The sequence below is a fragment of the Ursus arctos genome, unplaced genomic scaffold (assembly GCF_023065955.2).
Source record: "Ursus arctos isolate Adak ecotype North America unplaced genomic scaffold, UrsArc2.0 scaffold_4, whole genome shotgun sequence".
In the NCBI taxonomy this organism is placed as follows: domain Eukaryota; kingdom Metazoa; phylum Chordata; class Mammalia; order Carnivora; family Ursidae; genus Ursus; species Ursus arctos.
In genome coordinates this window covers 30,190,306-30,215,849 of record NW_026623056.1, presented here as the reverse complement: position 1 = coordinate 30,215,849, position 25,544 = coordinate 30,190,306, and the positions used below count along the sequence as shown (strand labels likewise).

At 36.7% G+C, this 25,544-nt stretch overlaps 1 protein-coding gene across 4 annotated transcripts in view; it reads left to right on the top strand.

Moving 5' to 3' along the window:
* Positions 1-24,730, top strand: part of SEC22A (SEC22 homolog A, vesicle trafficking protein) — a 64,803-nt gene extending 40,073 nt beyond the window's left edge. For 2 of the 4 annotated variants that reach the window (XM_026494952.4, XM_026494925.4), the window contains 3 exons: positions 783-898; positions 14,442-14,507; positions 22,422-24,730. In XM_026494952.4, the coding sequence (XP_026350737.1) occupies positions 783-898; positions 14,442-14,507; positions 22,422-22,622 (383 nt within the window). In that variant the 3' untranslated portion in view covers positions 22,623-24,730. The remainder of the gene's footprint in view (positions 1-782; positions 899-14,441; positions 14,508-22,421) is intronic. The other 2 variants (XM_048215230.2, XM_048215229.2) reach the window with 1 other exon arrangement.
* Positions 24,731-25,544: the final 814 nt, after the last annotated feature.

The following is a 25,544-nucleotide window of genomic DNA, read 5'->3' as shown; positions in this document are numbered from 1 at the left end:
ACTTCATAGCTATAAGACTATTCTATTGTGAAGTTCAGATTGGTGATTAGATGGGAGCTTTCACCTACAGCCAATGGTATGTATAGCCCTGGAACCCAAATAAGGGAGAGTTTTGCTTAGAAAAAGTAAGCTATGTTTGTCCTTAAAAATGTTATCTAAGCATTTTCAGAAAAAGTAGGAATTATGCAGTGATCTTTCAGGCAAAGTCACCTTTGCAAATATTTGCAACTCCTTGCAAATGGTAGACCTATTTAGGCAGTAAGGTTCTTTTTTTACATGATTCACTGCCAGATGTGAACACTCCTTAGCCTATATACCCCAGGTGCACGTTAGATGTCTATTAAAAATGTAGGGAAAAAGAAGTTAATTGAACTTGAGTTCAGGGCAGTGAAGCTATCATGTCAGACATTTTGCATTTTAAAAAAATATTTAGGGGCGCCTGGGTGGCACAGCGGTTAAGCATCTGCCTTCGGCTCAGGGCGTGATCCTGGCATTATGGGATCGAGTCCCACATCAGGCTCTTCCGCTATGAGCCTGCTTCTTCCTCTCCCACTCCCCCTGCTTGTGTTCCCTCTCTCGCTGGCTGTCTCTATCTCTGTCAAATAAATAAATAAAATCTTTAAAAAAAAAAATTTAATTACTAATATGTTAATAAATAACTCTATGAAGATTAATCTGTGTTTGACCCATTTAAATTGAGCAATGAATTTCATTTTACATTAAGTGTAGATATTGACCTGCGATAGTGGTGTTCATTTCTAACCATTTCTTTTATTTTCCAGCTCACCAGCGACTGGAACCAGCGACTCTGTCAGGGATTGTGGCATTTATCCTCAGTCTTTTATGTGGAGCTCTGAATTTAATTCGAGGTTTTCATGCCATAGAAAGTCTTTTGCAGGTACTGTACTGTTTTTGCAATTTCAGGTGACTGCGCCTGTTGATTCTACTTGTAACTCGATTTGAATTGATTTGGGCATAGTACAGCTTACGGTGCATGCTCAGATTCTGTGTTCTTTATGCCTGCCCTAGTCTCCCCTTCCTGTAAGAACAGTGACTTCTAGTTGGCTTCTTTGACTCAGCACGTATTTATTAATTTACTTGCAGGAGGCACTATTTATAGGTATTCAGGAGACACCAAGGTATGTCTGACATGAGCACTGCTATCTCGGAACCTAGAGTTGAATTGGGAGGGGGAAAAGCAGCACATGAATAATTGCCAAGTACGTAGAGTTCGGAAGAGGAGCAGTCAGTGTAAGTCAGGATAGGAGAAAGGGGCTTTGTGGAGGAGGGGTGAGCTGGACCTAAAAGGATCTGAGTGGATAGAGAGGAATGGAAGAAAAAAGGGCACATTTATGGGCAGGTTTTTGTCCTACTTCTGTGTATTTCCACTTTATCTGTTCTTTTTCCTTTTTGTTGGTGGCTACCTGAAACCACTATTTTTTTTCAGATATTGCAACTATTTTGTTCTCCAGTGCAGTTTTTTCCAGAGACTGTGGCTATCAGAATATACTAACTTTTTCTCTTTTTGTAAACTTTTTGAAACTTCCTTTCTTAAAGTTTAGCACATTTCAAACTGGACAGCTTTCCTTGCCTTTGTTTCTGTTCACTTCCTCTAAAAAAAATTTTTTTTATACTTCTACATGTAAATTATTTCTCTGTTTTTGGTCATCATTAAGCTCAGAATACCATTCATAAAAACCCACTTAACACACCTTATTTTCTTTTTTAAAATTGCTTGTTAATTTGGGGAACGCTCTGAGAGTACCATTCTGAGCACTGTCTGAATGTCATCAGCTGTATGGCGGCAATAGCAGAGGACATCACAGGTTCCAGGCAGCTGAGCTGTCCCTTGAGTGGGGAGGGGGTGCTTCCCATGACTTTTCAGTTCTTTTTTCAAACATCCTGAACCCTCAGGTAAAGCCCTCTTCCCTTTCAGGCACAGGACAGCTGGCTGCTGTCCTTTGGTGTTCCTGTCCCTGTCCCCTAGCCAGGTCAGCTTTATTTCAGCAGAAGTTCAGTTTTGAGCCAGTTAGATAGCCTGCCAAAAAGGAAAAAAGGCAATTTGGAGAAAGCTGACTGAAAAGTTAATAAATAAGATAGCCTCTTCCTTTTTTTTTTTTTTTTTTTTTAAAGTTGATGTAGTGGCAAGTAGTATAGGTGGGTGAAGAGTTGGTTTTTGTTCGTGGAGGAAAGAGAGAAAGGGTTGGCTCCAGCTCAGCTCCTGATTAGCTCACTTAAATAGCTCACTTTACTTTCTGGTCCTGTTTCATTACTTATAAAATGAAGGAGAAGACTGGATTTGATGAGTATTTCTCAGAGTATGGGGCACATTTACCACTAAAGTTGCACAGTAGATGACTTTAGGTGGTAGAGGGGTAAACATTTTTAGTTTTAGGAGTTACGTTTTTAGTGTATGGTAGTGTGTAGCATCTGTATTTGTTAAGATGAATGATAGAGATATAAAATTTTCCTTTTAAAATTAATTTTAATAACTTTTAACTTTATGGAACTTATTAAGTAAATAGTGGTATAATTTAGAGTTGGCAAAAATGTGAAGATGGTTTTCTGTGGTTAAAAAAAATTCTTGGGTTTGAAATTACCAAATTGTTAAATAAGGGGAGGGAGCAGATCTGGGTAGAGAAAAGTTTTTGTGCTTCAGAGCCTTACCATCCTGACCCAGAAGACAGTGTCTAAGTGAGGAACCGGGGGCTTAGACCCCCATTATTTTTAAGTTAAAAGTCAGACAAGGCTGTTGTATCTCACAAAACCTATTAAAGAAAATAGTTTCTTTCAGGCACTCAGATATTTTATCCCTCATCTTCTTGGACTGATTCCTTCCTTCTCCCTCCTCTGATTCACAACTTCAAAACTAAGGAAAATATATAAACTACAGCTTTTCATGCTTTGAGCTGCTACGGCTGGCTGATGCCTGCCTTGATTGCTGAGTGTTTCATGTTTTCCCTCTGCGCAGTATTGTCTTTGCCTCATCGCAGTTGTTTAGGTTTCAGAAGAGCAATAATCTGATTAAACTGATTACCACTTACGTGTAACTGATGGCTCTGAGATTTGTCAGCCTGTTGATACATAAAAAAGACATTACAGACCAATGTAACTCATGAACATAGATGGAAAACTCCTCAACAAGATATTAGCAAATTGAACCCAATGATGTATAAAAAGAATTATATACCACAGACAAGTGGGATTTATTCCGGGTATGAAAGGCTGGTGCAACATTCAGCAGTTATTGTAATCCATCACGTCAACAGGCTAATGAAGAAAAATCCTATGATCATGTCTGTGGATGCAGAAAAAGCATTTGACAAAATCCAGTACCTGTTCACGAGCTCACCACAAACTAGGAATAAGGGGGCGCTTCCTCAGTTTGATAAAGAACATCTGCAGAAACCCTACAGTTAATACCATACTTGACGAGAAACAAGATGCTTACTCCCTAAGATCAGGAACAAGACAAAGCTGTCCCCTCTAACCATTCCTATTCTACAGTGTACTGGGAAACCTAGTTAATGCAGTAAGACAAGAAAACAGAAGGCATACAAATTGGGAAAGAAGAAATATGACTGTCTTTATTCCCAGATGTTCTGATTATCTATGTAGAAAATCCCAAAAAATTGACAAATTCTTGTAACTCATAAATGATTATACCACAGTCACAGGATCCAAAATTAATATATAAAAATCAATTACTTTATATCAGCAAGGAACAATTGAAATTTGAAATTAAAAAACCAATATACTGTTTATATTGGCATACCCAAAAATGAGGCACTGAAGTATAAATCTAACAAAACATATACCAGATCTATATGAGAAAAACTGTGAAACTCTGATAAGAGAAAGAAGATTTAAATAAATGGAGAGGCGTTCCATGTTTATGAGTGGGAAGAATCAATATTGTTAAGGTATTAGTTCTTCCCAACTTGATCTGTAGATTCAACACAACCCCAAACAAAATCCCAGAAAGTTATTTTGTAGGTATTGACTAAATGAGCCTATATGGAAAGGCAAAAAACTTTGAATAGCCAACACAATAATGAGGAAAAGGAAATCAAAGCACTGACACTACCCAACTTCAAGACTTACTATTTTTTTTAAAGATTGTATTTATTTATTTGACAGCGCACGCACAAGCAGAGGGAGCGGCAGGCAGAGGGGTAGGGAGAAGCAGAATCCCTGCTGAGCATCAAGGAGCCCCACGCGGGGCTCCATCCCAGGACCCTGGGATCACCACCGGAGCTGAAGGCAGATGCTTAACCAACTGAGCCTCCCAGGCGCCCCTTCAAGACTTACTATTAAGCTATAAAAATTAAGATAGTGTGACATTGGCAAAGCAATAGACAGATGGATAAATAGAATGGAATAGAGAGCCCAGAAATACACCCATACAAGTATAGTCAACTGATCTTTGACAAAGGAACAAAAGCAATTCAGTGGAGGAAGAATAATCTTTTCAACAAATGGTGCTGGAATAGCTAGACATCCACAAGCAAAAAATAATTTTAGACACAGATTTTATACCTTTAATAAAAAAAAACAAACCTAAAATGGATTACAGACCTAAATGTAAGATGTAAAACTTACAAAAGGTAACAGGAGAAAACCAAGATGACCTTGGGTCTGGTGATGACTTTTTAGATAGAACCAAAAATATCCATGAAAGCTTAAAAACTTTTGTTCTGTGAAGGACATTAAGAGAATGAAAAGATAAGCTACAGACTAGGAGAAAATATTTGCAGAACACATCTGACAAACAGCGTATGTCCAAAACATACAAAGAACTCTTAAAACTCAAGAAAGCAAATAATACAATTAAAAATTGGGCAAAAGAATAGAACAGACACCCCACCAAAGTAGATATACAGGTGGCAAATAAGCACATGAAAAGATGTCCAACATCATATGTCATTAAGGAATTGCAAATTAAAACAAAAACGAGATACCACTAAATTCCTAAAATGGCAAAATCCAAAACACTGACAAAACCAAATGTTAGGATATATAGCAGTATGAACTCTTCATTCAATGCTGGTGGGAGCGCAAAATGGCACAGTCACTTTAGAAGACATTTGGCTGTCTCACAAAGCTAATCATAGACTTACTGTATGACCCAGCAATCGTGCTCTGAGGTATACTAACCCAAATGAATAGAAAACTTATATTCACATAAAAACCTGCACATGAATATTTTGTATCTCCTTTACTTATAATTTCAAAAAACTAGAAGCAACTAAGATGTCCTTCAAAAGGTGAAAGAATAAACTGTGGCAGTCTGTACAATAGAGTATTAGTAATAAAAATAAATGAGCTCTCAAGCCATAAAAAGGCATGGCTAAACCTTAAATGCACATTGCTTAGTGAAAGAAGTCTGAGAAAACCACATAATTACATGATTCCAACTATTGGACACCCTAGGAAAGGTAAAACTATAGAGACAGTAAGTAAAAAGATCAGTGGTTGCCAGGGGTTTGGAGGGAGGTAGGAAGGTTGAATAGTTGGGCATGGAATTTTTTAGGGCAGTGAAACTCTTCAGTATGTTACTGTAATGGTGGTTATGTCATTATACATTTGTCAAAACCCAAAGAATGTACACACACAGAGTGAACCCTAATGTAAACTGTGGTCTTTAGTTAATGATAATGTGTCACTGTTGGCTCATCAGTTGTAGCAAATATACCATATTAATGAAGAGGTTAATAATGAGGAAACTGTGAACAGGGAAAGAGCCGGATATATGGGAACTCTTTGTAGTACACACTCTGCTTAATTTTCTGTCAACCTGTTCTAAAGATAAAAATCTATTAATTTAAACACACACATATGCATACCATACACCAAGATTAAAACAAAGACCGGGAAGGGAGGAGCAGTCTCTGGGCTTTGGTTTGTCCTTAGGTGTGGCTCCACTTGGCAGGTAGGATCAGCCTGTTGTACCCAGCCATCTCCTAGGAAATGGTGGATTGGCTTTCTGTTCTCGTGGAGGGACTGAGCCTTCCCCTTCACACAGGCCAGGTGGGGATATCAGTGTTCCAGCCAGGGTGGAACCTGGGTCTGGGAATGTGATTCATGGTTTAGGTCAGATGTACAATTTTGTGCCCTCTGAGAATAGTGGCCATTTGGAGAAAGCCCGTGGAGACCCCCTGACCCTGCACCCATGAGTCCTTCTCAGCTCAGCCCCAAATACCCCCACCAAAGATGGCCAGGGAAGATAATAATATCTTTTAATTTGCATAAAGAAACTCTGGAACAATAAGAGACTAAAAAATGCAATAGGAACTCGACAGTTGGGAACAGGGTAGTAATGATACTCTTCAAGGTATATGCCTTGTATATTATTTTTACTCTTTGAACCATATGAATATACTATTCAGATTTTAAGTAATAAAAATGAGTATTAGCACCTATTATTTTAAGCATGGAAAAAAAAAGACAACTTCAGTTAACCCAACCTAATAAGTAGATTTTCAAGTAACATTTCAGTAGAGTAAAGGTCAATATTTTTGTGGGGTTTAAAGGGAGCCTGAGCATTTTTCCTGGGTTTTTGTAACTTCTTACTGCCTCTGTCTTAGAGGCCACAGTTTCCCTAGAAGCTTCAAGGTTTTTTGATTGTTTTAAACGGTTCCTTAAAACTGTGGTGCTGGAGTGTGACGGAAGCATGGGGTAAATTACAAGTAGGGGAAAAGAGGGCTTTTTTATTAGTAGATCATTTATAATTTGGGGACTCAGTGGATGCTTGTGTCTTTGAGATGTGTCTTTCTAATGGTTGATACGGAATTCTTTTTCACAGCTGTCCTAGACTAAATTTATTCCAACAGTATTTCCTTCTCATCTGATCCAAGGAACTGTAAATTGGTCCATATGGGATTTTTTAGCTGTCTGGAAACTATGGACACCTGGTTATGTGGTTCCTTTAGGATTGTTTTAAATCTTTGTTCTGTCATAGCCACCTGACATATTCCGCATACACTCATCAGTAATTGAGATTTCTAAAACAGGGATGCTCAGAGAAAGGAATAAGGAAACAGAGTACAAAGTTGGGGGGAATATAGTGCACAGGTAGTTTGTCACTCATAGATAGTTTAAAACGATTTTCCAGCAAATTCTGATCTCGCCAAATGAGAATCACTGCTTTTGGAAATTCACTGGACTAAAAGTAGAGATTCCTATTATTCTAGTTATTGGGGATTTTATATCAGTATAGAGGGAAATGTTTTGGTAAGTGACTGGTGCTTGGAAATATTTTTCCATGTCTTGTTATAAGAATAATGAAGGAGCACTGTGTAACATTGGAAACATCTACCTTCTAAGCATTCTATGTCCTAAAGGATGGAATGGACAGTAGACAAACAGAGAGAAAGGAATGCCAGATTGCAGAGAGCACTGTGATAAATTTAGAGTTTAAGCAAGGTAGGATTAGGGGTACAAACTAGATTAACTTCAACAAGTACATCCCTTCAGTCCAAGTTAGCCAGAAAATACATACAGAATTGGGGACCTGAGGTCTCTTGCTTTTAATTTTCTCTCATTGGAGTCTATTTTATCATTGTTCATGACTGGTATTGGATAAAGGGTCGTTTCTAATCTCACTAAAGCCTTTGAATTTGAAACATACTCTCAGCCTTCTTTGTGGTTCATCATTGTATTTTGTGGTAGAAATAATCCCTAGAGTCATAATAGATAACTTTTGGTCAGTAAAAGATCTTTTTGAGATGCTGTGCTATGTAGACTCAAGTGCAAATTACAGGACATGGGACTTACCTGTTTCGAAGTTAACTGTGGTGGAATTACTCAAATCATGGTGGTCAGAGAGGAGGCAGGAAGGCAGTACACAGAGTAAGTGGCCTCAGCATTTCTTTAATACTTGATTGAAGAGCCAAAGATTTATTTGGGGATCATATTTTTAGATCTAGCTGAAAATATGTATTATATTTCCTGAGTGTGAGCAGTACATTGATATTAAAGTTTATCTTTTCAAAAAAGGCCATGAATTTTAACTCCTCTTTCTGAATGCTAAAAATGATTGCCACATTTATCTTCTAGTATGTAAGCTGGTGCCTGAGGCACATTTAAATTTGAGAACCCACATGAATCAGCATTCCTGTATATAGTTAACATTGTTTGAAGATTCAGCACGTTTGTTTCTTCTAAACTAATAACTGCCTCTTAGGATAAAACAAGGAATTTATTAAAATATATAACACTGAAGTGTTTCTTTGGATTGTAAGTTCAGATTGGGGAGGTGTAGGATGAGTACAGTTTTATTTTGAGCTGGTAAAGATTTGGTGTTCACAGTAATGTGTAAATTAGATTATTTTCACTCATTTCCTAACTTTGTTCTGCATTTAGAGATGTTAATAAGTTTTTTGTGAATTGGCACCTCATGAATATATAAGCTGTTATCACATTAGGTTTATATTGCCTGTGTTCCTTTAACAATTAACCTTGAGACAATGATATTAATTAAGCTGGTACCAACCTAGAAATAATTTGCATGTGGTACATTTGGAAAAAATTGAGGATTCTGATACATCAGTAGAAATGCTGGCCTGGAATTCAGTCTGCCAGTAACTAACTTAGTGACCTTGGATGGGTTATTTTATCTTCTTGGATCTCCTTTTCCTGTTCTGCAAGATGCAGATTTTAGATACAGAGGCTCAAGGACCACTCCAGGTACTACTAGCGTTCTAAGACTCTCTGATTTTGAAATTGTTTGTAATGGCTACTACAAAGCAGAAGTAGTCAACTTGCTTTTTATTCCTTGGCTTCTTTATTTCCCATGAATTTGTTTCTACCTATTAAAGCTCAACAGAAGTTTTAAATTTATTTAGTGGCATAATATCTACGCTAAGATGTAGTGCTTGCTTGCTGGCTTTCAAAAGAAAAAAGTATTTTTCCGGATTCTACGCTCATTGTTAAAGATTCGAAGAAAAACGTATAAAGAAAATAAAAATCATCTCCAAATTTTCTCTGTGTTCATATATATATACATATATATATGCGCATACACACAAACATATACATATATACGTATACATTATACATGTCATATCCATTATACAAGTTTGTGCCCTTTTTTCCACTTAAGATTAAAAAGTGAATATTTCCCATTATTACAAACATTTTAACGGTATCATTCAATAACATTGTGTGGCTGTTATATAAAGCCTCTGCTTATCTCTTCATCCTCAACTTTAAAAAAAAATTCTTTCCCTCTGTTAGTTTTCAAAGCAATATGTTGGTATCCTAGTATTCCCCTAAAGATGAAAGTGACGTTTTTAAAATTTTTTATTTGAACTCCTTACATCTGCCCCCTCCTTCCCTGCTCCACTCCACCCCTGCCTTCAACTCTCTGTTGTCTTTCCCCACAAACACGCACTCTGTCCCGACTCTGAACCTCTGTTCTACCTTCCCCCAACTAGTAGCTGTTCCCTCACTTGCTTTTCATCTTCCTCTCTGCTGGCTCTCTTAGCTCATAAACATGCCATAGCTGGCCGATCTTTAAAAACAAACAAACCTCTTGATGTATGTTTCCTTCTCATTTTTTGAAAGAATAGCCTGTGTTTATTGTTCCCACTCCCTTACCTCTAGTCTCTTAGTCTCTTGTGATCTCTTTTCTGCCCTCTATTCTTTCAAATACTGACCATTATACTCTCTAGTACCCTTCTGATTGCCAAATGCTGCAGCCACGCTTGAGGCCTTGTCTCATGTGGCCTCTCTGCCTCACCTCACATACTGTTCAGTTTTTCCTTTTAAAAGTAACTCTGTTTAATTTCAGAAATAATATTTATTTTAGAAAACTAGAAGCAGATAAATCATTATTAATAGTTTGTTACATTATTATTGACATTCTCTTACCCTTCATTTTCATGAAACCATTCTCTCCTATTGTATTTTTTTTTCTTTGTCTTCCTGTTCCTCAGTTTATTTGGTAAACTTCCTTCCTTTACCTATCCTTTAAATAGTGGCATTCTCCGATGTTCAGTACTTGGTTTTATATTCTTCTTAACTTTGCACCTTCTCTTTGGGTCTTTTCATGATGGCCTTTTTAAAAGAAGTTAGTCTGGGTACATGCCCACACATCCTCACACAGTAAAATGTGCACATGCCTACAGTTTCAAAGCCTATAATTCCAAAGCCTGTTGTCACAATAAGTCATTCTTTTCCCATTTCTCTTCCCTAGAGTCAACCACTGGGTTATCCTTCTAGAGAGAGAATGTGCATATGCTAGTACATATGAATTTATATATTTCCTTTTTTAATTGTTTTCAAAGTATTTCTATATAAATGGCAGTATACTCCATGCTTATTTGCATCTTTTCCATCTAACAATATGTAGGAGATCATTTTATATTAGTATATGGAGCTCTATTACATTCATTTTAGTGGTTACATAGCATTAAATTTTTTTTTGTATTCCCCTTTCCTCCCACTGCATTTTATTTTAGAAGAATTCAACCTTACAGAAAGATTTAAAAAACAACACAATTAGCACCTACCTGTATACCTACTTACCCTTCTTTTTCTTTCTTTTCTGAATCATGTGAAAGTAAATTTGTAGGTATCATGACAGTTTACTTCAAAATTATTCAGTATGTTTGCTTTAAGGACTAGGAATTCTCCTACATAATCACAATACCTTTATTACACCAAAGATTTCTAAGATCAATGCAGTATTATCTAATATAAAATTCATTTTCAAATTTCTACAATTGACTAAATATCCTTTATAGTTGTTTTTTTTCTCTCTCTCTCCATTCTAGGAGCCAGTCAAGAATTAAGATTTACATTTGATTATCCTAGGCTTTCGTTTAACAACTATTTATTTATTTATTTAAAGATTTTATTTATTTATTTGACAGAGATAGAGACAGCCAGCGAGAGAGGGAACACAAGCAGGGGGAGTGGGAGAGGAAGAAGCAGGCTCCCAGCAGAGGAGCCTGATGTGGGGCTCGATCCCAGAACGCCGGGATCACACCCTGAGCTGGAGGCAGACGCTTAACCACTGCGCCACCCAGGCGCCCCCGTTTAACAACTATTTAAATAGATGACTAAAGTAGGATCTGTAGATGCAACTCTTTCCTGAAGCTGACTTAAATCTATGAAATATAATTATTTTGATGTCACACTGGCCCCTCTAAAATGGCATGTCCAAAATGAACTCCGTTTTTTCTGCTTTCAAACCTACTTTTCCTCCTGTATTCCCAACTTAGTGAATGGTATCATTCAAATATTGCCTTAACAAGAAGACTTGGAGTCATCCTAAGGTCTTTCCTCTTTGAGACTGTATATGCCCTTTGCCTAGAATTCTCTCTCTACCTTGTCTACCTTTCCACTAGTTCATTCTTCAAGACCCAGATTAAGCTTTGCTTCCTTGAGCAGATGTTTTCTGACCCTTTTTTTTCTCCAGGCAGAATTAAGTGTGTCTCCAGTAGTCTTCTTTTATACCCTGTACACACACCTATCCCATCAGTTACCACTTTGAGTGGGAATTGTTGGTTAATGTATCTGCCTTTTTTTTTTTTTAAAGATTTTATTTATTTGACAGAGACAGCCAGCGAGAGAGGGAACACAAGCAGGGGGAGTGGGAGAGGAAGAAGCAGGCTCCCAGCGGAGGAGCCTGACGTGGGGCTCGATCCTGGGATTCCGGGATCACACCCTGAGCCGAAGGCAGACGCTTAACGACTGCGCCACCCAGGCGCCCCTTGTATCTGCCTTTTTAATCAGAAAGTAAGCTCCTTGAGTTCATATGGATTTAGTTGTCTTCTAGGTCTAGTAATGTAATACCTGGCCCATAAGTGTTTAATAAATAGTTACTGAATGGAAAATATATTTATAGACAATCTTTGGCAAGTAGAAATAGATTTTTTTTAAGCTCAACTCAAATTGGCATGCATTTGTTGAATTCCTACTGTGTGCAGTTTCATGTAAGTAGTAAGATTGATTTTCTGCCTTGAAGAAAGTTTAAGGTGGTGGGATTGGGGGGGTGGGCAAAATGGGTGAAGGGGGTCAAGAGGTACAAATTTCCAGTTATAAAATAAATAAGTTATGGGGATGTAATGTCAACATGGTGACTATAGTCAATAATATTATGTTGTATATTGAAAGTAGCTAAGAGAGAACTTAAGTTCTCATCAAAAGAAGTTTTGTAACTTTGCATGGTGACTGATGATAACTAGATTTATTGTAGGGATCATTTTGCAGTATGTACAAATAAAGAATTGTTATGGTGCGCACCTGAAACTGATATAATGTTACATGTCAGTTATAGCTCAATTAAAAAAAAAAAAAGGTTGGGGTCTACTTGAGAAGATAGGGCCCGTATACTACAGGTTTAAACAATACTAGAAGGTAATCTAATTATCTGATAAATGATGCAGACAGTAACCTCAGGGAGAGAGAAGTTGGTGAATAATTTTGAGTACTTACTGTGTGCCAGTTACCATTCTGTGTGTTTGCAAATGTTATTTAATCTCTATAACTTTTATTTTTTTAAACAAAAATTGAATTTAAATAGTCTAAGACCATGCATACAGTAAGTAAAGATTTGAACCCAGATCCGACTGACTCCAGAAACATGCTCTTAAGTGTTCCAAAGGCAATTAAGAGAGTTATAAAGTGATATTGTAAATTAAAGGAAAAAATAATATCCAATTATAGGGTAATTAAATTAATGGTATCTTCCCACAATGGAAGGTTATATAATCGCTACAAATCATGTGGTTGAGGAATATTCAGTATCTTGAGAAGGTGTGTATGATATAATGTGCAGTACTAAAGAGCAGAATATAAATTATTCCATTTTTTTAATGTGCATGTATTTTTGTATAGAAAAGATCAGAAGGAAATATATGGAGTGGTTAGTGGTAATCATCCCAGGGTTATGGTATTATAGACCATATGAATTTCTTCTTTGTAACAGTCTGTTTTCCAAATTCTGTACAATGAACATAAGCTTTTATAATCAGAAAAAAATTTTTTTTAAATAAAGAATTAAGAAATAAGCAGAACTTAAAGTGTTAGAATTATTACGGTTAGAAGGTTTCGTGACCTTCCATGCCTCTGAGGTAGAACAGGCCTAAGTGTCCCAGACAGATTAATGGTTCCTATTTTAAGATCATCTCACTGAGATAAGCAGCTCTCCCTCTGTCTTATGGTCAGTTCTTTTGCCCAATAGCAAGTGGAAAAGGAATTTTCTCTGTATATTATTTCATGAAGACATGGTCATGAGAGACACTCCCATGTCTTATGAAAATTTTCATTGTGTAAAGATCTTTTTTCTAAAATAAGGGCCAAATATAATGCTCCTGCCTGGGCTTTATGTTTTACTTCATAAAACACTGAAAGAAATTAAATATAGGCATTTAAGAGGAATCAAAAGAGAATAGAAAAACTTGGGTTTTCTGTTAGTTTTCCATTAGTTTTCTTTGAAAAGCGTTCTGCGTGTGATGTGTCTCTTTTCCTCTGGGTGGCTGTTTCTCACAGCGTGTGTGACTGTTCTCATTGGGGTTTAGCACACTCTAGTGGACAGTAACTTCTCAGTTTGTTGTGTTTTTTTTTAATCATGTCACATTACTTTATGGGATGATTCAGTGATGTGCTCACATGATAGTAAGGTTTGTCAATACTTATTGGAGTCAGGTAGTGATCCTAGTGAGCGGGACTGACTTTATAGGCTACTGAGGTGTTGTACATTTTTATATGTCTTTTTTTTGGTGGAGAAGAGAGGTTTTTTTACCTTATGTGGAAACTTTTCCATTGGCTTTCATCTTTTCTTGGGTTGACTAAGAAAAGAGGCAGAGCTGAAATAAGAGCATTTACTTGGGGTCTCAGAATTACAACTTGGGGAGCACAGATTGGGTAGCCGCCCAGATTGTGTCCCTTTAGGGTACAAAAGTCAAGGGTTTAAAGAAGACGAAAAGGAATGTTTGTGTTGTTTACAAAGAATTTTGCTTGGTGTTGGCAGCAGAAAACTAATCTTGGCTGCGTATAATTGGTTGCTAAGGCTGTCCCTAAGCAGATTCTCTTACATAGCAAATTGCAGGTGTTTGGGCAGAGTCCTTGGAATATTTGTAGTTTGGCCCTGTTCAAAGTTCATGGTTTCATCTGGTGAGGACGTGCATAAAGGCCCATCTCCTTAATGGCGCCTGGCACCATTTTAAAGCCCCTTGACATAAGTGATTTCATCTCATTTTGCCTTCCACACTGGGTAAGGTGAAAATGATGGGCCAGAAACATAGAGGAACACTAGTAGTCTTTCTATACCTCACACCCCTTGGAATTTTTTGGACTCTTGAGAATTTTTTATATACCATTTTGATAAACATTTGACTCTGCATAAACATTGCCATACCCTATCCTAATGGATTGTTTTTGGAAACGGGCTTCCACTAGAAAAACAGTAATTTTTAATTTTGTTTTTGCAGAGTGATGGCGAAGATTTTAATTACATTGTTGCGTTTTTCCTTGGAACAGCAGCCTGCCTTTACCAGGTAGGTTCTCTCCAATTTTTGAGAAACACTTTTATTGTTTCAGGTATTAATTCTGATAATTGTGCACTTTAAATAAAAATGACGTCTGAGTTCTTTGCCTCTCTTTTGAGCCTCTGTTAGCTTTATGATCTACATCTCCGTTTTGAATGGACCTAGATCCCAGTGTACTTAATGTTAACACTCTTCTGTGCCAGGTTTCAGTGGCAGTATGTCATCTGCCTGTGGCGGTAAAGGCTACTTCTAGATTTTTTGGTGATTGATTATTGAGCCTCAGGGCTCTGCTTATACTGCAGCATGAGGATTTTGTACTTTTGGGAAAGTTTTTGAACAGGGAACAGCAAAAGCAAGATTTTAGGATATTTGATTTAGTAGTGAGGAATAGGATGGATTGCCAGAGCAGAGAAAATGGAAGGGTGGAAATTAGTTAGCAGGTGATTCCATTACTTAAGGCAGAAGGAAGTGAGAGTGTGAACTCTGATGATGGCGGTAGGGATTGGCAGTGAGAGAATGACACTGAGGAGGAAGACTATTAGGACTTGAAGACAGGATAGATAGGAGACTTACAGAGCCAGGAGGTTTTGCACCTGATGGTAGGGAGATGGGGACTGGCATTCCTGAGAAAAGAGGAAGCAGAGATTTGTAGGGAAGGGAGGGGTAACCATGCCACTTACTCAGACTGAGGAATGTCTTTGCTGAAACGTGATACAGCAAGCAAGACCTTTTGACTTAACTTCACAGGGGACACATTTCTCTGGCTTGCATAGAAAGAATGTTAGAAAGATTCAGGACTGCAAACATAAGGCTACCTAAAACTCAGTAGAAGTCTCTAGTGAAATACTTGGAATATATGCATTTGACTTTATGTAAAGATAGAGATTTTAGTTTCAAGTGGCCCTGTTTTTTAAAAGCCCCTAATTTTTCTTAGTCATTTGTACTTAGAAATTTTCTATCCAGTTTGACAGATTTAATTATAATGAATGACATTTCATGCAGATAATGTGAAAACTTGTATTTGTTTATGTCACAAGTGCTGTAATTTTATGAAGTATTATGTAGATTTTTTTAAAACTTTAGTCTCTATAGTTCTGTCACATAGACAGTCTCATTCTTGAAAATGAGAAATCTGAGGCAGTTTGAGTACTATCCAGAAATCACATAGCCAGTAAGCAGTAGAGTCAGGACTTAACTCTGGGTCTTCTGATTTTAAATATTGTGTTCATTCCACTATATTATGCTGTCTGTAAGCAAAATCCCTATATTTGTGTAATTTCTATAATGGTATAAAATTACAATTTTATGACTTTTATATGCATTATTTCATATGATTCTAAAACAATGTGAGGTAAATGTTAACTTTAAAATAATTTCATTAGTAATTCTTGTAAAATGTACTTTTGGCTGTTTTGCCTAAATGAAATAATTTTATTTATTTACACTTTTAAAAATTACTTTTTATCAAAGAGCCTTAATGAAATAATTTTAAATACTACTAATAATAGCAAAATGTATTGAGCTCTTACTGTGTGCTAAGTCCTTTATATTCCTTGTACCCATTAAATCCTCACACAAAGCCCCACGCTAATTTTATTATCATTGCCGTTTTTCACTGAGGCCTAGCCAGTTCTTACAGTGACTCGACCCCCGGTCTGCGTGATCCGGAGCAGTGCTGTTGCTTATAGAGAGGCACACCTCTAGTACATTACCCAGAACAGCTGAAAATAGTTCTCAGAGGAGCACTGTCACTCGGGTGTTCTTTTACTTGAGAGAAGTGAAATGGATTCATGTTTTAAAAAAGAAAGCAAAAAGCCAATTTCTTATTGACAGGCATGAAACTGCATGCTTTCCAAGTTATGCTGAGCAGGGTGGAAATAACGCTGTTTTTTTCCACAGTAAAACATACATGGTTGTATTTTACCCTATAACATGCTCCATCTCCAGTTGTCAGGATATTTTTTAATCCCCTTTAGATCAGACCTCAAAGACGATGACTACATGGTTTGTTGCCTTTTTCTCCAGGCTGTGGGTACTTAAGGACACACAGAGCTCAGCCAGAGAGGAGTAATCTTGCTATGGAACATTTGAAAGAGGAAATCAAAGGATCTAGAAACTAGAGACTGTTCTTTTTTCCCCCTCAGGGCTTTATTTTGAAAACCCTCAGACGTCCAGGAAAGTTGAAAGGCTAGTACACTTAGAGCCACCAACATTTTGCAACACATTCTATATCTCACTCTCTTTTTGTATGTGCATGTGTATAGTGTGCATATTAGTTGTTTATAAAGTAAGTTGCAGACAAATATGGGAGTATGAAGTTGTTTTTCCTATTAAACTTGTTATTTTGAGATAATTGTAATTGTTGTTAAGAGAGATATATAACCTTTACCTGGGCTTCCCCCAGTAGTACCATCTTGCACACCTATAATACCTTATCTCACCCAGGATATTGATGTCAACGTGGGCAAGATATAGAACGTTCTTATCACCACAAGCACCCGTTTGTTTGCCCTTTTATAGCCACATCCACTTCCCTCCTGCCCCTTCGTCTCTTAGCAACCACTAATGTGTTCTCCATTTCTGTAATTTCCTCATTTTAAGTCATGTCATATAAAGGGAGCCATATAGTATGAACCTTTTGTGATCAGCATCATTTTGCTCTGTATAATTCTCTGAAGATTTATCCAGGTTGTTGCGGATATCAATGGTTTGTTCCTTTTTGTTGCTGAATGGTATTGCTGGGCGTGGATGTACCACAGTTTGTTTAATCATTGATGCATTGAAGAATGTCTGGGTTGTTTCCAATTTTGGGCTGTTATAAATCTGTTATAAACAGGTTTCTGTGTGAACATAAGTCTTCATTTCTCAGAGATAAATGCTCAGGAGTGCAATTGCTAGGTCTTGTAAGTAGTTGCATGCTTAGTTTTATTGAGACAGACACAGTTCTCCAGAGTGGCATTCCATCTTACATTTACAGTTTTACATTTTACATCACTCACACCAACATTGTGTGTGATCGTTTCTCCACATCCTCTTAAGCATTTGTTGTTATCGCTGTTTTTTATTTTAGCCATTCTGATAGATGTGTAGTGATCCCTCCTGTTGGTTTTAATTTGCATTTTCCTAATGGCTAATGGTGTTGAACATTGTTTCATGTACTGATTTGTTATCTACGTGTTCTGTTGGGTGAAGTGTCTTTTCATGTCTTTTGCCTATTTTCTAGCTGGATCATTTGGTTTTTACTGTCAAGTTTGAGAGTTCTAGCCATCGGACCTGTGTCAGAAATGTAATTTGCGGGTATCTTATCCCAGTCTGTAGCTTGTGTTTTCAACCTCTTAACCAGGTGTTTTGCAGAGCAAAAGTTTTTAATTTTGGTAAAGTTCATTTTATCATTTCTTTTGTGGAAAATGTTTGTGGTATCAAGTCTAAGAACTTTTTTTTTTCTAACTGAAGTATAGTTGACACATAGTGTTAACTAGTTTCAGGTGTACGACATAGTGATAACACAAGTGTATACCTTACGCTGTGCTCACCACAGTGTAGCTCCCATCTGTCACCATACGCTATTATAATTCCATGTATTCAAGTCTAAGAACTCTTTGCCCACTCCTGGCCCCTGAAGATTTTCTCCTTTGTTTTCTTCTAAAAGTTTTAGTTATATGTTTTACATATAAGATTGTATGAAATGTGAGACTTAGATGATGAGATTGAGGGGTTTGTTTTTGTGTTTTGGATTTTGGGTTTTGGTTTTCTTGGTTTGGTGGTGTTCTGTTTGCCTGTGGATGAATGGCCAATTGCTCCATTTTTTGAAAAGGCTTTTTTCTCCCGCTGAATTGCTTTTGCATCTTTGTCAAACATCAGTTGGGCATATTTGCGTGAGTCTATTTCGGAGTTTTGTATTCTGTTTTACTGATCTATGTGTCAGTCTCTCTGCCAGTACCACATAGTATTGATTACCGTGACTATATAATCTATATTAAGTTCCATTTTCTTAATAGTTACACAGTTATTCAAATTATCTTTCTCATAATACGTGAATTATGATAGTTTGTATTTTATGAAGGAGTGGTCTGTTTCATCTTATCAGGTTTATGTGTGTAGAGTTGGTTGTAGTTGGTTGTTACTCTCTTTTTGGTATCTGTATGATCTGTAGTGATATTCTCTATTTCATTCTTCCTACAGGTAATTTGTGTCTTTTGTTTTTCTTTGTCAGACTTGTTAATTTCATTGCTGTTTTCAAAGAACCTGCTCTTTTTGTTTCTTCATATATTCAATTTTATTGATTTCTACTATTTATTATTTCTGAGTTCTCCAAGCATGAAGAAGGATACACCCATGCTTGCTTTGGGTGTATTTGGCACTTCTTTTTCTAGGCTCTTGAGATGCGAGCTTTGATAATTGATTTTCTCTTTTGTTATATATACTTTTAGCATTATACATTTCTCTCTTTGAGCACTTTATTATTTGTGTTCTGTAAATTTTGGTATACTGCATTTTTTTCATTTTATATTTTATTAAAAATTTTCTTTAAGTTTTTTATTAAATGCCAGTTAACGTGTGATATTAGTTTCAGGTGTAGAATTTAGTGATTCATCACTTAAATACAACATGCAGTGCTCATCACAAGTGCCCTCCTTAATACCCATCACCTATTTCACCCATCCTTCTGCCCACCTCCCTTCCAGCAACCCTCAGTTTGTTCTCTGTGGTTGAGTCTGTTTCCTGGTTTGCCTCTCTTACCTCCTCCCCATTTCTTCTGTTTTGTTTCTTAAATTCTACATATGAGTGAGATCATATGGTGTTTGCCTTTCTCTGGCTTATTTTGCTTAGCATAATACTTTCTGGCCCATCGATGTCGTTGCAAATGGTAAGATTTTCTTTTTTCATGGCTGAGTAATATATATATACGTATATATATGTATACGTATATATATATATATACGTATATATATATACATATATACACATATATATATACATATATATATATAATAGAGTATTACATACACATAGAATATATATATGTATGAATATAATAGAATATATAATGGAATAAAATGTATATATAAAATTGAATACATACACACACACCCCATTTCATCTTTATCCATTCGTCAGTCAGTGGATATTTGGGCTCTTTCCATTGGCTGATATGTTGCATTTTTATTTTCATTTAACTCAGTGTATTTAAAGATTTTTTTCCTTGTGGCTTCCTCTTTGATCTATGGATTATGGATTATTTGGAATTGGATTTCAGTTCTTTAAATTTGTTGAGATTTATTCTGTGGCTCAGAATACGGTCTGTCTTGGTATATGTTCCTTGAGCACTTAAATGGAATGTGTGTTCTACTGTAGCTGAGTAAGCGCTCTATAAATGTCAGTTAGATCACGATGGTTGACAATGTTCAGTTTTTCTGTATCCTTGTTGATTTTCTGTGTAGTTCTATCAGTTGAGACAGGAGTATTGACATTTTCAACTATAATTCTGGATTGGTACATTTCTCATTTCAGTTCTTTCAGTTTTTGCTTTGTATATTCTATAGCTCTGTTGTTTGACTCATACACAATTAGGATTATTGCCTTCTTGGTGGACTGATCCATTTATCACCATATAATCTATCATTATATAATATTTTATATGATATCCCTCTCTAGCCCTTTCTTTTTTTGGAAATATTTTTATATTTATCTGATATTAATATAGCCATTTCTGCTTTCTTCTGATTAATGTTTGTGTAATGTATTCTCCATCTTTTTACTTTCACCTTGCCTATATCATCTGAAGTGAGTTTCTGGTAGATAGATCAAAAGCTCTTTTTAATCCACTCTGCCAGTCTCTGTTTTTTAATTGTATTTAGGCCATTACATTTAATGTAACATTGATATATCAGGGCTTAAGTTTGCCACCTTAATTTTTTCTAGTTTTCATTTTTATGTTTTCTTTTTCCTATCTTTCTGTGGGTTACTTGAACATTTTGTAGAACTCCATTTTTATTTATCTGTAGTGTTTTTGAGTTTATTTCTTTGCATAGTTTTGTGTTGTTTTTTTTTTTTTTGAGAGAGAGAGAGAGTATATGCACGTGCGTGCAAGATTGGGGGGAGGGGCAGAGGGAGAGAGGGAGAGAATCCCAAGCAGGCTCCATGCTCAGCATGGAGTCCAGTGCAGGCTCAATCTCATGACCCTGAGATCATGACCTGAGCCAAAATCAAGAGTGGGACACTTAACCAACTGAGCCACCCAACTACCTCTCTTTGTATAGTTTTAGATGGTTACTCTAGGTATTGTATTATACATACTTATCAGTTTTTTGGTGGTGTCATTTTACTAGTTCAAGTGAAACATAGAAATTGTATCTCCTTTTATGTCCCTTTGCCCTCATCTGTTTATAATAGAATTGTCTTAAATATTTTCTTTACATATACTTAGAACCACATCAGACAGTGTTTTGAATTTTTACTTCAGTCATCATTCAGAAATCTCAAGAGGAGAAGCAGAACCTATTATATTATTTTGCTGACTGTTCTTTTTGCTTTCGCAGTGTTCCAGGGCTGCTGCTTTTATTGTTTCCTTTCTGCTTAGAGATCTTCCTTTAGCCATTCTTTTGGGTGCATCTCTAGGTGTCAAATTCTGTTAGTCTTTCACCTGATAATGTCTTTATTTCTCCTCCCATAAGACAACTTACTAACTACAAAGGGAAAAATAGTAACTTCACAGTGGAGAAACCTGTCAGCCACCACCCTACCAAGAGATCAAAGTTAACATCACCAATTATAAGACATGTCACCTCTGTGTTATTCTTGCCCAGACTACATGCCCTCACTTGAGTCTTGAGACAATATCAGGCAAACCAAAATTAAGGGACATTCTACAATATAACTGATTGATACTCTTGAGACTGTCAAGGTCATGAAAAACAGACGTGAGGAGCTGTAACAGATTTGAAGAGATAGGACAGCTAAGTGCAACAGGGAATCCTGGATTGGATTCTGGACCAGAAAAAGGGCCTTAGTGAGACAACTGGCAAAATTCCAATGAAGTCTGTAGATTAGTCTACAGTATTTTATCAGTGTTAATTTTGTGGTTTGATGATTATACTGTGGTTGTGCAAGAGTAACAGGGGAAGCAGGGTGAAGAATATACAAGAACTCTACGATTTTTACAACTCTTCTCTAGGTCTAAAATTATTTCAAAAGGAAAAATTATTTTTCCAACTTTTTTTACACATTGCAAATCAAGTGCCTGCAGTTCATTTTGCTTGGATAGCAGTCTTCTTTTTAAGTAAGCAAATTCTAATTTGTTTAAGAAATAAAAAGATTTAACAGAACATTTCCACATTCTTTCTGCGTTGTTGCAAACACCTTAAAGTCCTGGCCCTCAAGAAACATCCATTGAATGAATTCTACCTCAAATATTCACTCAGATACTCTGTTCCTTGCTTATTAGTTCCTTGCACTTAATGGGGGATCAGTAAATACTTGTGGATTTCCTTTATATGCAGATTCAGGTTATATAAGAATCCATTTTGCTATGGTTTGTTTGAGGTTTTCTGTACTTTTCTGGGGTGAGGATGAGAGATGGAACCCCCTCAGACGCTGAGAATCTTCATAGTTGCCTGTCTCCTTGAGGAATGTGTTCAGTCTGTTTGCAAGGGAGTCATCCAGTTGTAACTCCATTTTAAATATAATACAAAATGTATCTTTTGACAAATGACAAACATGAAAGGAAAAGTCTGTTTTCCTTTCAAACCGTAGAGCTTTCATAGCTGAATGTCTTAAAAGAGGTTACATTATCTTATCTGTAGATGAAAAAATCCCCTTATTCCACTCTTACATTTTACTCTGTGGCCTGTTAAAATTTTATAATAGAAGCATCTATTTCTTTTCTTGTAACCCTAATCATCTTTCATTTTATATTTTGAACAGTGTTATTTACTTGTCTACTACACCGGCTGGCGGAATGTCAAATCTTTTTTGACTTTTGGTTTAATCTGTCTGTGCAACATGTATCTCTATGAACTGCGCAACCTGTGGCAGCTTTTCTTTCACGTGACTGTGGGCGCGTTTGTTACACTGCAGATCTGGCTGAGGCAAGCCCAGGGCAAGGCTCCTGATTATGATGTCTGACCCCATCCTTCAGACATACTGCCCTGGCTTCCGGGGAAGAAGGAGGGAGCATATCTTAACTGCCACTGTGATGAAGAAACTGTTCACCACAATCGAGAAGCTCTGCTTTCTTTGTCTCCAACTCTCCTTTTTGTTTTAAGTCAGCCTGGCGTGCCTGGGGGCATGCAGTACGTGCTGGGCAAACTCCTCATGTTAGCCATTAGATTGTTACCCAGAGGAGGAGGAGACTTCTCTCTCCAGGGCCGCGACAGTGGAAGAACAGTCAGAAGCTATTGGAAGACTTGGCCAGCGGTCCTGAATCCTTCTGAAGAGTTCAATCAGAAAATGTGTGTGGTCCACGCTCTGAGGACCAAGCGGGAACTCTACAGCCTGGGTTCGCCTTTGTGAGGCATGAGTATAGCCCAAATAAAAAGATGCCGTGGAGTTTATGTTTAAAACGACTTGCTTAGTATCAGATTATTTGCACATTTATGGTACCATGAGTTTATGAAGTCCAGGATGGTGTGGAATTGGTTCTTTTTCCTTTTTTATTTTTGCTTGAATCTTAACTCTGGAAATCACTTGATACAGGAGAAGGCTTTTATGAGCTTATCTCTAGAACATCACAAGTATTGAAAACAGTAACATATGTTTCCTTTCTAGGCCATGTTTGTAGTTTCTTTTGAAATCACTTTTTAAACGTGATTTGTTAGATTATAGCCATTGTTCCCCAAACTTCAATCACTTGAGTATTACATATACAATTATTTCTTAGTATTTATCTTTTAAATCTTAAAATAGTTTAAAAACAAACTGATCTCTACTCCAAGAGGAAAATCAGCATCAATTCACCACGAATAACTACAAAATAAAACAAAATGTTATTAAATTGTAACTAGATACTAATGCCTCCCAAGGCTCTGAGTCCAAGAAGCCTGCCGTTTGCTGCAGTGAGAGAGATGTTACCCAGCACCAACGTGGGGCTCTCTCTCTGAAATTACCAGAAGGATAAAATTGTAAAGGGAATGACATTCTCACTGTGATCCTGCATTATTTACTTCTGTGTTGTATTCCACCTAAAATCCTCTTATGTGCCACCAGTGGTGTGGGTCCTGCTCTCTGGAAACACTCAACTGTACTAAGAGAATCAGAAGGTAACTTCTCCCAGCAACTCTTACTATTTTGTGGCTTTGAGGAGTTCACTGTCTACTATCTTAGAGAACTTGTTTGCTTTTTGATAACATTATAAAGGTTGTTCAGGCAGTTATGAATTAATAATATAGGAAGCACAGTTTGACTCCATTAGCAAAATCTGCAACTCTCCTGGTTTTGGAAGGTACCTTCATTAACGATTGTCTTTCGTTTTTGAAGAAAAGATTCCAAGCAAAGAATATATAAGAATATATAAGTGGACCCGTTACATATCATTCTTGTTACTGGGTGTATTTATTAAGCAGAATAGTCCAGAGGGGTAAAGTCATTGAACTGCCATGTTTGCCTGAACCCATATATGTAGGTATGTCTGCAACCTTAAGATCTTGCTTAACTAGGACCTTTTTGCTGCACTCCCCTTTTCGGAGAATGAGGCAAAAAGAAGACAATAAGCTTGTAATATCAGGGATTTATTTAAAACAAAATTCCATTTCAGTTTTCTGCCTCTAACAGAACTGCACAGAAATTATGTATATTCTGAGAGCTACCCCAAGATATACTACATGATCCTAGATCAGCAAAATAAAGTTGATTTATGTCTGACATTTTGTACTTACTGAGCCAGGAAAGTAAAGTGGTTCAGTTTAGAAAGATTTTTCTGAAGTAATGGTTAAAACAAGAGTTCTCTTGTAAATAGTCAGTTAACCAAGAAGTTGGAACATTCTATGATTTTGCTATATATTGATACTGTATAGCTCTCTTACTGGTTTGGTTCAGTTTGGTTCTCCCTATTATTGAATTATAGTGCTTGGTGTTTGGATCATTCAGGAAGGACACTTTAAAACTCACCAGCTGTCTTTAAAGGCTTAATTTGTTGTTGGTTTTTTTTTTTTTTCACTGCTATTTTGGATAATGTGATGTTTACATCTTAATGTAAAAAATGAAAATAAGCATAAATAATGTTTTATGTATAGAAATGCTTTCTTTCATTATTTGGCGTCTGCATTGCTGAGTGTTTATATAACTTCCCTGCCTCTATCATGTTGTTGCCAAAGAAACTATTACGAATTTGGAATGAAAAATTTTTGCCATGAGTGTAAAGTTCTTAAGCTCATTAGGCTTCTAATGTGTATGATAGTAATATCTTCCATTTATACTATACTTTTAAGAACAAGTCTGCATTTACCTAATTATAATGAGTTTTGTAGTGTAGGAGAATTAGTTGCCTTCTTGTTATGAAGGAGGAAACTAAGGTAATCAGATGTTAATGACTTACCTAGGGTCACAGAGCTAAGCACATACAACTTCTAACACCCTTAGCCTTGGGGCTCTTCCCCACCAGCATGGGGACTGATGAAGATAACTAAGGTTGTACTCAGGGAATAGGTCTGTTCTTGGTAAAATCGGGGAATTGGGGACTTAATGAGCTCAGGCCTGGTCGTGTCCAACCTAGGTGGCTATTAAGGTAATTCTGAAATACTGCTTTATTAAGGTGTGCTGGGAAGGCATAGATGCTCTCTTTTATAGCCTTAAAGTAATTACAATATTTGCTTGCTTTTTTGGTCTGTATTTGAAGTGTGTTTTATACCTGGCCTCTTTCCCAAAAGAACTTGAAGCACGATACCAAAATAAGACCTATACAGCAATGGTAATAAAATATGAACGGAAAGGGAGAAAACCAAGATCAGTGAAATTGAAAAGGGAACATATTGCTGTTATCAAGTGTAAAATTTGACTCTTGAACCTCCTGGAAGTGATGGCTTAGGAGGAGGGAAACAAGTTTTGCATCAC